The sequence below is a fragment of the Buceros rhinoceros genome, unplaced genomic scaffold, assembly GCF_000710305.1.
Source record: "Buceros rhinoceros silvestris isolate BGI_N320 unplaced genomic scaffold, ASM71030v1 scaffold58, whole genome shotgun sequence".
Classification (NCBI taxonomy): Eukaryota; Metazoa; Chordata; class Aves; order Bucerotiformes; family Bucerotidae; genus Buceros; species Buceros rhinoceros.
In genome coordinates, this window is record NW_010424852.1 from 33061 (window position 1) to 49125 (window position 16065).

Here is a 16065-nt window from a genome sequence, read left to right on the forward strand (position 1 = left end):
GAAAGAGATTTCTCTGGAAGGTCACTCAGGGTGTCTAAGTGAAACCATTGCAGGAACTGCTTCTGGAAAGTCTGTCTTTCTGTCTATTGATTAGGAAGCAGAACTTGCCACTTAACCTGGATAGTGAAGACAGCCAGCAAAGTCAGGCATGTGAATATTCCTTTATATAAAATGAAACATCAGCATGAAAACACGACCTTTGTATTTGTGAGGGATTTGAGACTTCTTTTTTCTCATTTATCACTGCTAACTATACCACATGGCTTTTGTAAGACTTCAATTTTGTGATTCTCTTATGTAAGATGTCCAGAGAACACATTGGTTTTGCTTCCTAAAATTAAGTGGCTATACTAGGAAGGGCCATAAGGACCTTATGTGGTGTATTATAGCATTAGGGATGAAGTGTGCATCCATGGATTTTTTATGACCTAATAGATGGGATTTGCTGTACATGTGCAGACTGGCATGTGTATGTCTTACTCTGAAGATGGCTATGGGAGGATTGGAGGGCAGCAGAGGGAATTTGACACGTAGATGGATACATTGAGTGTTAGAACTGAAGAAAAGGGATCAATGCTTAGGGGCTAAAGGGGAAAGGAAGGACCAAACTTCGTGCTGTAATCTCTTAGAGATCTTGCCTTGGATCTAGCCTTTTTTTTAGTTTTATTACCCCCACTGCAATACTTAAGACTAGACTGACACCTTGCTAGATTTGCAAGGGTTCAGTAGGATATGAAGACAAACAGCCATGAAATTAGCTGTGATAAATGGAGAAAAAATAGTTTGTTGGCTGAGATTACCAGTAGTTGCTGCCAAAGCAGCAGGCAACTAGAGCTATTAGTCAGCAACAGCAGATGTGAGCCGAGGTCAGTTAGAATAATTAATCTCTGTGGGCTAGTTACTATTTACTTAGAAGTATAATTTTTTGGCTTCCGTTGGTTAGAACCTTCCTTCAAAAAAACCCCAAACAACTAGCACAAAAGAACAGCTGATACAGACCAAGTTTTTAAAAATAAAGACTTAGCACTGTGACAAGTTGCCCAGAGCAATTAATTGAAGGTGCAAGTTTGACCAAACAAATCTGTCCCTTCTTGAGAACTGTTAACAATGAGACCTTAGTCTGCATCGTGGCCTGGAAGTGATCCAATTTCATCTAAATCTTGGACAGTGCTTTTGTGTACTGCAGGTCAAATGAGAGAGGGAAAAACCCAGTGCAATCCCCATGGCTGAATTCTAAAATCACACACTGAGCAAATTTATGGTGCTCCGCAAGTTACAGGGGCTAGAAGTATCGTTCATCAGTATGATTCCTGGAAATACCCACAGGTTGGTGGATACTGGGACAAATCGTGTAGTGCTGTGACCCAATTAAAAGAAGGGCTGAATCGAATCCTTTGCTTGATTCCATACAATGTGATAAACCAGCCGGTGTGGGAATGTATCATGCCAGAGTGGTTGGAAGCTATAAGGACGGAAGTGCCTGATAATCAGCTGAAAGAGTTCCGGGAAGTGTTGAGGTATGTAGACATGCATAGGAAACATTCTGTCGTTGAGTATGTTAATTGTTGAGGTGTTTAGCACAATAAGATGGTGACAACAAATAAAAATGTCTGCATGCAATAGACAGTGGTGAGTGAATGGTTCTGAATTTTTTATAACTTACATTTAGACTAAAGCACTTAAGTTTTGGGAAAGTTTCCTTTTATTGCTCCTGGTATCCTTGAATCTGTGTCAAGAACCAACTACATGGATGCTTCTTTGCTGTGAGCAAGGCAGATTTTCAGTGGCTTCCTGAAACATGTGGAAGAAGCATCTTTCTCCTCCTGGCCGGCTGTTGATGAGAAGAGGTGGGGGTTAGTAGAGTTGTAACTGAAAGACCAATGATTTGTATTGGTTTAGCTAATCTTCCCTTGCTGAGCAAAGAAAACAGCAGAATAAAGATGGTGGCTGACTGAGTCATAAAATTGTGTCTGGTATATGCCTTTGACAATGAAACTTCACATTGCCTCTTAATTGAAACTGACTATAAGTTTATATTTGTAGGTATTGTAAAATTTTTAGTGTAAACAAGTAATAATGGACCAGTGGTGAGATGAGAAAATTTCAAATTTTTACACTGGATGCTGAAAAAGGTATTGCTACCAAATGAAACTGAGCATGGTGTGAGATGTGATGTAAATTCTCAAGGTTCATCACCAAATTCAGAGATGACCTTATGCAGTCAGGTCAGGAGGTTATCAGCAATCTAGCTCAGCTCCTGTGGAGCGTAAGGATGCGAGTAAGTTTACAGAAGCTGTAAACCATCAGTGCTCATAGAGAGATTGTCTCTCTACTGGTTTTCTGTTCTATCTCACACAGTGTATGCTATGGTAACTCAGTGATGCTGTATTTTTCTTCTACTTTTCAGCAAAATGTTTGACACTGAACTTTGCCCTCTCCCCTTCTCCATGGAGGAGATGTTTGGCTTCATTAGCTGTCGATTCACAGGGTATCCATCCTCTGTGCAAGAGCAAGCATTACTTTGGCTGCATGTAAGTGTCCTTTCTTTGAGTCACGTTGAAGCAGCTTATGATTTTGGAAAAGAAAGAAAAAAACCCAAAAACAAGAGGGAGAAAAAAAGAAGTCACTCTTCCAAGCACCATGGAACCTTTCTGCCCTTTGCTTAGCTCCAGTGTGAGGGTGGTTGGTAGACAGATCCTGGGAAGCTTTATGTTACTGGCCCATCGTGGGCAATATAATGGAAGCATGGAAAATCCTTTTACCTTTGAATGTCGCTCGTCATTTCCCTTGAATGTTGCTAGGGCCATCCAACTGTCTGACCTTTTGCCAGCAGTAGTTTTTAGTCTCCACAGAATTTGGTCGCTAGATTCCAAAATTAATCCCAGACTCCAGAAGCAGCTGTAGTTGTTCCTGTATATGAAGAACTGGATTAGATTAGTTCTGTACCATCAAGCTTTCTGCTTCTCTGGCCCTTTTGTGCTATATTTGTCCACAAAGCTGGCATTCATCCAGTGTTCATATTAAAAAACTGCAGGGGTAATCATGTCAGCTAGGGGCAATGAATTCAAAAGGGTTTAAAATTTTCCATAGCACCTCTGAAAAGTCTAGTTTACCTGATGACTGTAGTAATTTTCAGGTGTGCAGAGTTCTCAAGTAATATACGATTGTTTAGGTTTTTCGTGACCTAATAAGTTAATGACAAGTGTGAATGACCTCATACTTGTCTGAGCGTTGCTGACAAAATAGATGATGAATATTCCCTCAGTGATTTGCAGATGTCACTATGTTGACACCGTAAGTTCTGACTGGATTCTTAAAATGAATACAGAGATTCAGTTTTAGGTAGTAATAAATACAGTAAATAGTTATCCATCCAAGTCTTAGTAGTACTTTTGGTTTACAGAAATGTTTTTGTGGAACAACCTCACATCCCTGGGTATTTGTGCATAAAACTAATCTCAAGGTGCACTAAGTGGATGCAAACAAATATTTTGAAAATATCCTTTTTTTTGGCAGTTCTTTTTTGCCCTGATTCTAACAGATATCTAAGCTTGCAGCTGACCTCACTGAATCCCAAAATTAAATGCACGGAACTTGCTGAAGTGAGGATCATATGCTAAAGGTGCTTATAAAGTAGTCGCTATTTTTGATGAAACTTGAAACTCATGCTTTTTTATTTATTGTCTTTCCTCAGGTGTTATCTGAACTAGACATTGTTGTTCCTCTTCAGTTACTAATCAGCATGTTCTCTGATGGAGTTAATTCTGTAAAAGAATTAGCAAATCAAAGAAAATCAAGAGTCAATGAACTGGCAGGAAATCTTGCAGCTCGGAGGGTAACTGTTATTTATCCTGCTTATTTTTCTGCTTAGAAGAGTTTTCCTAATAGAATGCATGTGAAGAATTAAAAAGTCATCTTTCACTATGACAGCATTTCATTGGAAATGGTATGAATTTTGAAAATGGAAGAAAATTGAAAATTCAATTAATACCACTCACATGATCAGTGTAAAGATTGTGCAGATTTGAACTGCTGAAAAACTGTGCAGTTTTTTCTTAGGGAACTGGTTTATTTGGGATACATTTGGAGTGTTCTCGGTATCTTTTCCAACCATTTTCCTTCTCTGCACCTTCAATTAATAACTGTAAACAACAAGTTGTTCTGGACAGGTGGTCACCCTGAGTGAGCTTTTTTTATTCTAGTACAAATTTGGTGGGCATAATTATGTTTTGGAAGGGTGACAGAGCAGAATTTATTTCTATTTCCCTGCATTTTTTTTCTCCATCCAAGAGATGTGAAAATCGATCCAAAGTTGTCTGTCACAGGCTTATGGTCTGGAAGAAAACACACACAAATCTGTAGGTACTACACATGCTTGAACTGATGTGTCTAACTTTCCAGTAGTCTTGGACAAAGTGCTTCAAGAACAGCAGGAACAAGAGTGCTTGAAAGATCGGGTCTTTAGATTTATGGAACTACAGCATCTATGCAGCTGATGAATCTTTACATGTGGTCTTCCTGTCTTCTGATGTAGTTTCACAGAGAGCACACCCCTTACCTAGCCCATGACCACGTCTAAACTAAGCAGAAAAAATGGACAAACTTGCTGTCTCGTATTTCAGACCATAGCTGGTCTGAAAACAGACCTCACGTGTCATCTAACTGTGTAGCTCCTTGCAAGGTGTTTTAGGTAGCCTGCTGGGTTGTGGATGTGAATCAATGCAGACATGCAGATTTGGTTGCTCTTGTGTCTAGTTCATTTCCAGCTGCCTGTATCCTCGGTATAGCCTTAGTTCAACTGTGCTCTTGAGATAGCCTCCTGTGTTAGACCCCTACTGTTGAAGTTTATGTCCTTGGATCATGGAGCAGATCATTGTAACCTGATGGCAGTTTTACTGCCTGCAACAATTTTCTTTTTGGTTTAAGATGTTAAAATTTCTTCTTAGTAGAAATAATATAATGGATGTCAGCTACTTAGTTTAAGAGAATGTATCTCTGCAGAATATGATTCGTGTTCTTCTATCATATTTTATCATTTAATGGCGTTAAGGGACACATGTAAATTTTGCAAAAAGCATACAGAAGGGAATAGTAAGGCTGTCAAAGTTCTTGCTGTTTTCTGTAGTTTTTTATAGAATGAGATTGCTTAAACATGTAACGGACATTTGGAAATCTTGATTATGTCTTCAGGTAAGCGTTGCTTCTGACCCTGGGCGCAGAGTTCAGCACAACATGCTGAGTCCTTTCCCAAGCCCCTTCCAGAGCCCATTTCGGAGTCCAATACGAAGTCCTTTTCACAGCCCTTTCAAGAACTTTGGACACCCCAATGGGAAGACAATTGATTTTGACTGTGAAGATGATGAAATGAATCTTAATTGTTTCATTTTGATGTTCGATCTCATCTTGAAGCAGGTACTCACAGAAGAAAAACACCCACATTGAGAGGACTCTGAAGTTCTGTAGTCATCACTTTTGGCTCGCCTTTAGTCCTGTATTGAATCCCTTTCTGCTAAGGGACTGGCAAGACGTATAAGAAATTTTTGTATGTCTATAGGTGTCATCTGCCTTTACCCATACAGGAGTTATAGGTTCATATTTAGTGAAGAGAAGTTAGATACCTCCCCATTTATGTTAGATGGCTCGTATGAGTGAGAGGAACTTCTCCTTGGAGATATGTTTATTTCTATAGCCTAGAAGCAGAGGCTTGTCAATAGGCTTAGATTAGATGTATAATTTTTGGACAGCTAAATTTGTACATTGTGAATTCAAGGTCAAGTGTTTTACATAACTGCCTCCAGGTAAAATTTATGGATTCTGTGCTTAAAATTGTCTATTTGCTCTAGCTGTTAGAGCTTGGGCCTCAACACCAGAGGCAATTTAAAACTGTGGGTTCCAGTGTATCTCAAGTTCTTCACAATACAGTAATTTAACACTATCAGAAATGTAGGAAGAGGCAAAATAGTTAGTGCTCTGTCTTTGAAGTAAATAATAAATACTTACTCTTTTCACTCTTTCAGATGGAACTCCAGGATGATGGTGTCACTTTGGGCTTAGAGAACAGCATTTCAAAAGATATAATATCCATCATAAACAATGTGTTCCAGGCACCCTGGGGTGGTTCCCACACCTGTCAGAAAGATGAAAAAGCAGTTGAATGTGGTCTGTGTCAGTCTAGCATTCTGTGTTACCAGCTGGGTTTTGAGCTGCTGGAACAGCTTGCTCCAAAAGAAGAAACCAGGCTTGTGGTAAGTAGAGCAGGAAAGGGCCTGTATTATTGTTGTGCTGAAACTCCTCTTCTTCATTATTCTCATTACACTGTGCACAAGGGAGCAAAGCTGTGCTGACCTTTGGCATGGAGGATTTGAGAGGTTAAAGCAAAATGCTGTTGAACTGTAAAATTTCCTAACTTTGAATTGGTTCAAAGAACCCAGGGAAGATAACAATATTCATCCAGTATGACCTCTTCTCCCACCAACGCTGAAGTGCTGTTTCACTTTAGAAGGACACTCCTATGACACTGAGTCTAAAATAAAATGTGAAATGTTAGTGCTTTTCATCTTCTTTTAAAAGCTAAGAGTGGATATTTTGAAACGATTAATGATTTTGAGTGCATCAGTTGTCAAGTGAGGAAGTCTTAGTTGGTGCTTGATTGTTGAAAATGCTGAGCACTGTTGAAAAACAGAATATACTTCAGGTTGAGTATGCAACTTTATCAGACGCAGATATATACTCTTCCATCTCTAGTCATCACTAAAGTCTGTAGCTTTGCAGAAGAATAGAAGCCTTGCCTGTGGTGTGATGAATTTATTTTAAGCTGTGTGTCTATTATGTGTAACTGCTCCAGCTGATGATTCAGAAGACAGCATCGCTCCCGTTGTTCTGAGTGCTTATTTGCTGTGGCATGGTAGTGGCAAGATCTTTATTAGTAATTTTTTTCAGTGGTGGGCATAGTGATGCCTTTTGATGTGTAAAAGTTTTGGAATTTGATTTGGATGCATATGGTAGGTGTTGTGCATGTGGTATTCGGTAACTCGTGCTGGAAAAATCATCTCATTGCCTTTCAGTTCAGATTCCCACCTCAACTTAAAAGCAGCAAGTGGTGCAGTCTTTTGAGTGCTAGGACTTGGTATAATTTCTGTGATCCACTTTGCAATTTATAATGTAACCTGTAATGTTACAGGTAATGTAATGTGGTTTATAATGGCAACCTGTAATCCTGACCTCCAGGCCACAGGCAGAATTAACTCCAGCCTGGTCCTTTTTTCAGTGTAAAAGTGGCTGAAGTAGCTTCTACCTCTAAGCCTGTAACTTTACAGTAGTGTGGGAAACATACCCTGCTCCTGTCTGTTACTCCTGTGATGAGAAGGTAAGGATGACAAGTTTGGTGAAAACATGGCCCTGTGATTGGATCCACCTCAGCTTCAAGATGGATATACAGTTCCTCTTAAGTGGCATTACTTAAATCCATGTTTGAAACATAGTCTTGTTGGTATGCATTTGCTGATACAGAAATTTACATAGGCAGGTGATTTGAAAGCACAGCTTTACAGGGAACCAGACAATGCCTGTCTCATTTGAGCTCAGCTTATCACACCAAAAGTAACTTAAGTAGCAGGATATGGCCTCATATATTTAGGTAACAACAAGAAATGAATTTAACTTGTTATTTTCTTAAAGGAGCCCACAGATAACCTCGAGGATAGTCTTCTGTATACTAGACCCGAGTTTATTATAGGAACTGAAGGAGAAGAGGAAGATAAATCGGCACCAAAACAGGGAGAAAACCCTGGAAATCACACAGAGACCATGGAAAATGCTGGTAGGTGGAGGGTGAGAAGGTTGAGTTTCAGTAAGATGTTAGACAAAACACTTCTACTCATATAGGATACAATGTTCTGAAGCAGTCTTTCAAGTCCAACAATGCTCAGTCACTTTTTTCTCATGCATTTAATTCTTTGAAAACAATAATTAAATAGGAAGGCTGTATTTATGTTGATAGCAAGTGTGACTGTCTCAAAAAAAAAGTTAGAAGAAATCTTAGGTCTTTGAACATCTAAAGGAGCAAAAATGTTATATGCTGAATTCTGTGCTGTTGTAACTTCACTGTGTTTGGGTTTACTGTGGCTAGAATTAATTTATCTCTCCTCACTCTGACGTTCTTCAGTTTCATTTTGAATCCACAGATGAGAGAATTTTAACATTTTATGTGACTTACATTTTTAACAGCGGTAAAGAATGACACAGAAAGAAAATTTTGTTATCAGCAGCTTCCAGTTACCTTGAGGCTCATATACACTATATTGCAGGTAGTGTTGACTACTTGTTTGTTTAGTTTCAGTTTTTGGATAAGTTGAGTCATTGTGTTGAGAGTAGTACATCTGCTTACACAGGAAATGTCAAGGTTTGAAGAACCAGACATTCTTTTCAACATGCTAAACTGTCTGAAGATCCTGTGTCTTCATGGGGAATGCCTGTATATAGCAAGAAAAGACCATCCACAATTTCTTGCCTATATTCAAGATCACATGCTGATTGCAAGGTAGGTTTTTATTGCGCATTTTGTATTTATACTTCCTTGGTTCTCCAACTATACATTCATTTTGGCATCAAAGAATTTGCAGGGTTAGTGGAAAATTAACAAAAGGTGTTAGGGAAGTGTGGAAAAGTTAAGTAACTGTAGAAAGGCACTTTTCACAGGCTAATTAAGAAGCTGCAAATGAAACCAAGGTATCTTGCATTGTCCATCATGGCTACTCTGTCATGCGCTGCTTGTTTTGCAGTGAGTCAGAGTTTCTTATATTGTGTAACAGTGTTGTCACAGTGAATTGGATTGAAATCTCTGCATTTTAAGATTCTCTTTGGAGAAAGGGACTTTTGCAGAAAACCCACTGAATAAATGTCAGCATATGATGTTCTGAGACTGTGTTCATCTGCGCTTACAGCTGGTCTATATCAATTTCATTGAGCAGGTCCTGAGACTGTAGGGTCTAGACTAGAGAAACTGCCCTGAATCTAAATACCAGCAAATTGTGAATACCCAACATTTTAGTCATTCACAGTGTCAAGACAGTTCTGGAGGCTTATGTGCTGAACCTGATCATGCTGAAAGTTCTAATTCATAGCATAGATTATGTTCCATGGCAGTTGTGCCTTGAATTAGGCAAACTCTTGTCAAATCTGAAGTGTTTGAATGTAAGGAATATTTGAACCTTGATTGTGAAGAATAACTGCTGTGTTTGAAGATTTGCGAGTAGCTCTGTTCTCCCACCAGCACCTCTGCAGTATTCAGATAAATGCCCAGAATGACTCATAGAGATTTCATGAAAAGTGCATTCGCACCAACAATACGGTGTAGACATTTAGAAGAAAGGATGTCAAGGAAGTGTTTTTATAAGCAGGCTTGCTCTTTTTGGTCTTTACAGCTTATGGGGAGTTGTGAAGTCTGAATTCTCTCAGCTTTCTTCCCTGGCAGTCCCACTACTTCTTCACGCACTTTCTCTTCCCCATGGAGCTGACATTTTCTGGACAATCATAAACAACAATTTCAACAGCAAAGATTGGAAGATGAGATTTGAAGCAGGTAGGCTTGAGGAATGTGCTCTATTTGCTCTTCGTTGCTTCCCTGAAGAGGTAGAGCCTTTTCTGTTGTAAATGAGGAAACCTGTAATAGATGGTTATATTTCTGTAGCTTTAGAGAGTCTTGGTGCAAAACTATGGCACAACAATGCAGTAAAATAGAGGAGAACATGAGACATTCTGGATAATCAAAGTAAAATCATAACTACAACAATTGCCAGCTATTTTTTGTTGTTTCTTTCTCAGATGTGCGTATTTCTAGGAGAGGTATATTAGTCAGGACATAAAGAAGCCATTGCCTAAATTAATATGCATATTTTCTTTGTCTGGGGGCATGGCTGCTACAGTGGAGAAGGTGGCTGTGTTGTGCAGATTTTTGGATATTCACTCTGTGACAAAAAACCACCTACTGAAGTACTCTTTGGCTCATGCATTCTGCTGTTTCCTGACTGCTGTGGAAGATGTCAACCCAGCAGTAGCTACGAGAGCTGGGCTATTACTTGACACCATAAAGAGGCCAGCTTTACAGGTGGGTTCATTCTATAGGAAATAAAATACATTCAAAGAGGACTCTGGGTTTTCACTTGAAGTTCAGAGTGGTTCAGGCATGCAGCCTCACGGTCACTGCTAATATCAGCTTAGGCCAGCCTTATGGGTCTTGGTAATCGAGATATGCACAAAAATGCTAAGGGACATGATCCTACCCTAGCCTCTACGTAGAATTATAGAATCATTTAGGTTTGAAAAGACCTTCAAGATCATCCAGTCCAACCATAAAATCTTTCACTGCAAGTGATTATTATTACACTTAAACTACTATTGTAGAAAGCTGAAAGTATTTTATATTATTTTAAAATTTATTGACGTTTTTGAATTTAAAAATAAATACATTTCTAGGTCTTACGACACCCAGCTGAACTGACAGTGGGAAAATGTATTCAAGCAAAACCAGACGCAGTCTTGATCTTTTCAAGATCTACTTAGCATATAATTTTAAGCATGTGAGAGACACTGCCAATTAAGTGATAGATAGTGAATCAGAGCCTGCATACATCAGCAAGGAATAACATCCCCACCAAAACTCATAGTCCTCAATTCAGTTCTAGTTCTTTGCAGGATAGAATGAATATGTATTTTAAAAAATTCAGTGTCACTGCCTTTAAAAGCTGTTAATACTTGCTACTTTTATTTCATATAGTGCCTTTTTAAAATAGTTTCCAGAGAACTTGAATTCACTGAGTTCACTGAGACTGTTACCAGTATACTGTACTTTTTTTATTTAATGTGTGGGTTTTCTTCTCAAACATAAATCTTGACACTACACCCAAAATTCTAGTTCAGATAAAATACAGATGCATTTGGAATCAAAGTGCTTCTCACCACATAATCTTTCTTCCTCTGTTTGGGCTTGGTGATTCAATCTTTTTTGTAATCAAGAACTTGGTTCAGTTGCCTAAATATAAACTTTTTCTTAGTGTGTGAAGAGAATACTTTGATATTGTGTACCAAATGTGCAGTAGGTCAGAACTTTGTCTATACCTTTTCATTCCTCAAAATTGTAGCAAATTCTACATTCTAAATATGATGTTCATTTATTTCCTTACTTACCCTACTATTCCATTGATATCAGTAGCATTAGTTCATATTTAAAGGACTTGGTAGGAAGAAGGAGCTGTACTAATTAACTGGAGAAGTTGTGAGTTTTGACCTCTGTTTGCTTTAAAAAAATGCTGAAAGTTTTCACATCTCAGTTCGGTGTTGTTTTTGGTTTTTTTTTTCTTCTATAGGGTCTCTGCCTCTGCCTTGATTTCCAGTTTGACACAGTTGTCAAGGACAGGCCCACAATTCTCAGTAAGCTTTTGCTACTTCATTTTCTGAAAGCGGATATTCCAGCTTTGAGCTGGGAGTTCTTTGTGAATCGCTTTGAGACTCTGTCTCTGGAAGCACAGCTTCATCTGGACTGCAACAAAGAATTCCCTTTCCCAACAAGTAAGCAGAGTCCAAATCAGTCTGATTACCTTTTATCAGCTTCTGGAATTTCAGCTGCCTGCAAGGGTCTGAGATATGTAGGTCTCATTTGTATAAATTCTCTGAAATTAAGTAATCCTTCAGTCCAAAGGAGAATAATTTGAAGTGAGCATTTTTTGACTGCCTGAATGGAGATTAGGATATATTCTCTTGCAACTTTGGGTGTCACGTTTTCCTCTCACTAGGATGTGATTGCCAGCCTTGGTTGAAAAGTGGTCTGGTTCTATGATCAGCGGCAGCCTGCATTAACCCACTTGTTCTTTTGTAGATGTTCTTATGCTATCAGTATTGCTATTCTCAAAGGCCTGGATCATGCCTGACCCTGTTACATAGTGGTCTGTACAAAGACAGCCCTAGGAGCTGTTGACAATCAAATGAATGTACGGGGCACAGCACAAGAGGTGCACAGACACGTAGAGCCCATGCTCAGCTAACTATTCCTGCAGTGACAAATGTTTGTAAATGTTTGTCCTGTTCGTACATGGTTTCTTGATGAGATACCATGTCTCTTTCCATTCACTAGCAGGGTTTGAAAAATAATTTGTGCGTGATTGTTTAACATGCTGAGTAATTGAAAACCTCCTTAACCAAGTGGTGGCCCATGCAGCAAATCTATTTCCATCTGATTTGCTTGGAGGAGGTGGGGACAGCTGTTTGAACAGCATGTGGAGCCTAATGCCTCCTCCTACACTTGCGTGGAGCCCAGTGCCTAAAAAAGCTCAGGTGCTGCGGCTGGACCCGTACAGGAGATAGGTGGAACTGCAAACACATGGAGAAGAAACTGTGTGAGTAGCTTGATGCAAAGCTGGGAACTGCTGCTGTGGCCTGAGGAGGGAATCTTGGCACTAGTTTCTAGCACCTCTGGCTGCAAATGTAGGGTCATATCTTTAGTTATAAATATCTGGGAGTGATTTAAAATATGCAAAATACATTTTCAAGTTTCTTTTTAACCTTTCTCTGTGCCTTTTCAAAGACACAAGTGGTGCAAAGGATGGGCTCACTGGCTTCAGTTGCTCAGATAATTATTGGGTTTTAATGCACTACAGACATGACTATAGAAAAGTATTGGTGGCCTGATTAAGACATGCAATGATGGTGGTGGTAACACCACTGTAAACACATAATCACACTCACAGATTTTTGGAGGCTCTGTTCAAATCCAGAATGATAGGCATAGGCAGAATAGGAGGTCATTGAGGCAAAACTACAGGCCACAGTGCACTGAACATGATCCATACTGGTGATATTTCAGCCATTTTAAATAGAGGGCACCTCATATTCCCTTAGTCTGAAATACAACTTTTGGTTTCAAGAACCTGCTTTTTCCAATCTCTAAAGAAAGAAGTAACAGCATAATTTTCTAAACACAGTTAGGCCGTTTGGGGTTTTGTGAATTTCAGAATGAGAGCATGCAAATGAGTACCTTGCAGATGGACCCCTTGAGCCCATAGGAAACTTTCTTGACGTGAGTGGGACCTGGGGCCCAGTTGCATTTGGCACTTAGCAGCATTAGGGCCTAACCATGCTGTGGAATGAATCCTAACTTGGTCAATTGCATTTGCAAAGCTATCACTGCTGTCCGGACAAATGTCGCCAACCTCAGTGATGCGGCAATGTGGAAGATCAAGAGGGCTCGTTTCGCACGTAATCGTCAGAAGAGTGTGCGTTCCCTGAGGGACAGTGTGAAGGGACCAGTGGAGTCAAAGAGAGCGCTTTCCCTTCCAGAAACCTTAACCACCAAAATTCGTTGAGTATCTATCTATATTTTTGTGACACATCTGTATCTTCTCCCTTAGGATCATATCCTGTTGCTGGGTACACATCAGAATTGTCAATATTTATCCAATTGTGATAGCAAATTTAGGTTTCTGGCTGATTTGGGCATTCTGATAACAAAAATTGTGTCTGTGCTATGTTTGTTTGAATTGATAGAACAAAATTCTTCAAGGCTTGTTTGTGGATAGATAATAACTTTTCTTTGTGGCTAATACACAGTAGTTTTCTCTAAAATAGGGACACTGTTTACAGAAAAATTCCTGTTACTGATTTATTTATTAATTGTAATTATTAATCAGTGTATGCAGCATATGCTAGACATCTTAAAAACAACTGTTAATGTCTCAAGTGAGCTTATGGATATCTTCAGAATTCCTTTGTTAAGGAAACGATGTCCGTGTGACGCATCCTTCCTGCCAGCTTGTGTAGGCAGACCTAGGTGCTGGAAAACCATAGACCTGTAGGGAACACTGTACAGGTGTCTTTCCAAGCAGAAATAAAGGTTACCCTTTCCCATGCGGAGAATTTGAAATTCTCCAATTTCAAATTGGACCTCTCACTTCGCTCCTACCCATATAATGCTAACTGATAAAATGTTCAAATCTAGATGATGCTGAACTGTCAAGTTAAAAGGTAATTTCTTTTTCCAAAACAAACACCACATTTTGGGACTCTTAGGTAATCTATCTTGACCAATTTCTAATCCTTCATAGGGACTGCTGTGGGGTGACTCTTGTACCAGTAAAAGCAAATGATGGAGAAAACTTTAGTTATAGAATATGGTACACAAAATCTTTAGGGCATAGAAGTGACATGTCTGAAATGGTTACACTCACTGCCTGAGAACAGTGCATGAATGAATGAACAGAAATATGCTAGCACAGAATACATGGTAAAATATAAGATGTCAGTACTGCCTTTTAAAACAGAGTCACTCTTGTATTTGGTTTTGGTTTTGTATTTGGTTTTTTCTGTGTTTTTTTTTTTTTTTTTTTTTTTTTTTTTTTTTTTTTTTTTTATTTTTAAGCCGTGAGCTTGACCAGACACGAGCAGTCTGCTCCAGCTCTTGGAGGAACACCAGAGCAAACACCAGGTGGGTTTGACAAGGTGGGGTGTTTTGATGGAACAGGAAAAGGAAGGCACTAGCACTGGCTTTCTTGCTGGCTCATGAGATAAACTTATTCAAGATTGAAGTTCTCTGAAAGGTGCAGTGAGTTATGTCTCAGCACAGTTCCAAAAAGAGTAAACTGAAGTTTTGCTCTTGATCTGTACTGAAAACTGCCCCCAGTTGTAAATAGTAGTTTGAGGCTGGAAGGAGGTTATTCAGAGGCAGTCAGCTGTGAGTCCTATGTAGGCTGACCATTTGGAAGTGAAAAATCTCAGATTCAGATCTTTTCACATTCCTTCTTGAAGACTTGCATTATTTCAAAACAGACACAAATTCAGATTCAGAACAGATCATCTTACTGGGTGATCTAACTAAGCTGTGAAATGGACTGAGAGAGCTTCTGAATTAACAGCATGTAGCCCTGTCATACCAGCCTAATGAGAGATGAATGCCACATTCCTTACAGAACATGTGTGCAGGTTGTCACAAGCTCGTAGAAGGAACGAGTGAAATAATGATGCAGTGAACGGATGCACTAATGAATGACTGTTCTTTATTTATTGGCACCATTCACCTGCTATATACTGGGCTTAGAAGAAACTTGTCCCATACAAAGTATCAATCGTGCAGTAGGTGCCATTAGTCATTGTGATTTTACTAGATGTATTTTGATATTTCAGAGCTTCAGTTTCCAGGCTCAGGTAATTAATCACCTAAGCTTCAACCTAAGTTTCTACTGAAAGTGTGTATAGAAAAGCTGCATGTAGCTAGCAACCACTGATACAAAGAAAAGTCTGATTCAAACTTATCACAGATGGTTTGGAAACTAGGAGACAAATGAGTGTCCCTCTCCTCCTGCCAGTATTTATTTACTTATAAAATATTATTTTTTTGGTAAAATTTTATTTTTAAGGTTTAGCTCATAGTTTTTAATACTTGGCATTGGCAGTACTGAGCATATCTAATTTGTCTAAGGAACTAACTGACTCCTAACTGCAGGATGTACATCTGTTGTAGGAAACCATTTATTTATGCATACCACTTGACTGAACCAGTCCTCACGCTCAGCTGTTCTTTCTAGCTCTACAACTGTAATCCTTGCACAGTCCAAATGCAAGCTGAATTCAGTGTGTGTTCTGTATGGATTAAACTCCAGGATCCTGTATTTTTGATGTATCCTCTACAGTATCCTGGACAGTCACCTGGAATAATTTCATTGATAGGCACAGGGATCACAGTTGGGAGGAAGCATGATATAATTTTGATCTATGTTTTTTTTGTTACATTGTGATATACCTTACAGTAATTTGAAGGTCTGATCTATGAGACACATGAATAAAGGGATTAATCTGTGGGCATAAGGCGAGATTGAATTCAGGAATGGTGGCTATATATTAACTAGCAGCCTGTGTATTTGGTGATATGAGAAGGTTCTCCCGGGGGCAATGTGTGCGTATTTGTACATAACTGGTATGTAGGTGCACACACACAGAAGTTGTACATACACTTGCACACGTCTTGAGGGGTAAATGCGGCCATAGCCACTGTAAAGACAGAGCTGTCTTGATTTTGCTTTC

General features: G+C 39.2%; 1 protein-coding gene across 1 annotated transcript in view; it reads left to right on the forward strand.

Annotated features, from left to right (window-relative positions):
* The window catches only part of LOC104497636 (protein unc-79 homolog), a gene marked incomplete at its 3' end in the record, with an annotated part of 42491 nt that extends 28018 nt beyond the window's left edge, over window positions 1-14473 (forward strand). The window contains exons 14-26 of the mRNA XM_010140910.1: window positions 1327-1517; window positions 2408-2531; window positions 3695-3835; window positions 5191-5412; window positions 6018-6245; window positions 7678-7819; window positions 8227-8306; window positions 8391-8539; window positions 9423-9580; window positions 9924-10105; window positions 11364-11565; window positions 13171-13350; window positions 14408-14473. Of these exons, the coding sequence (XP_010139212.1) occupies window positions 1327-1517; window positions 2408-2531; window positions 3695-3835; window positions 5191-5412; window positions 6018-6245; window positions 7678-7819; window positions 8227-8306; window positions 8391-8539; window positions 9423-9580; window positions 9924-10105; window positions 11364-11565; window positions 13171-13350; window positions 14408-14473 (2065 nt within the window). The remainder of the gene's footprint in view (window positions 1-1326; window positions 1518-2407; window positions 2532-3694; window positions 3836-5190; window positions 5413-6017; window positions 6246-7677; window positions 7820-8226; window positions 8307-8390; window positions 8540-9422; window positions 9581-9923; window positions 10106-11363; window positions 11566-13170; window positions 13351-14407) is intronic.
* Between the last annotated feature and the right edge of the window lie 1592 nt (window positions 14474-16065).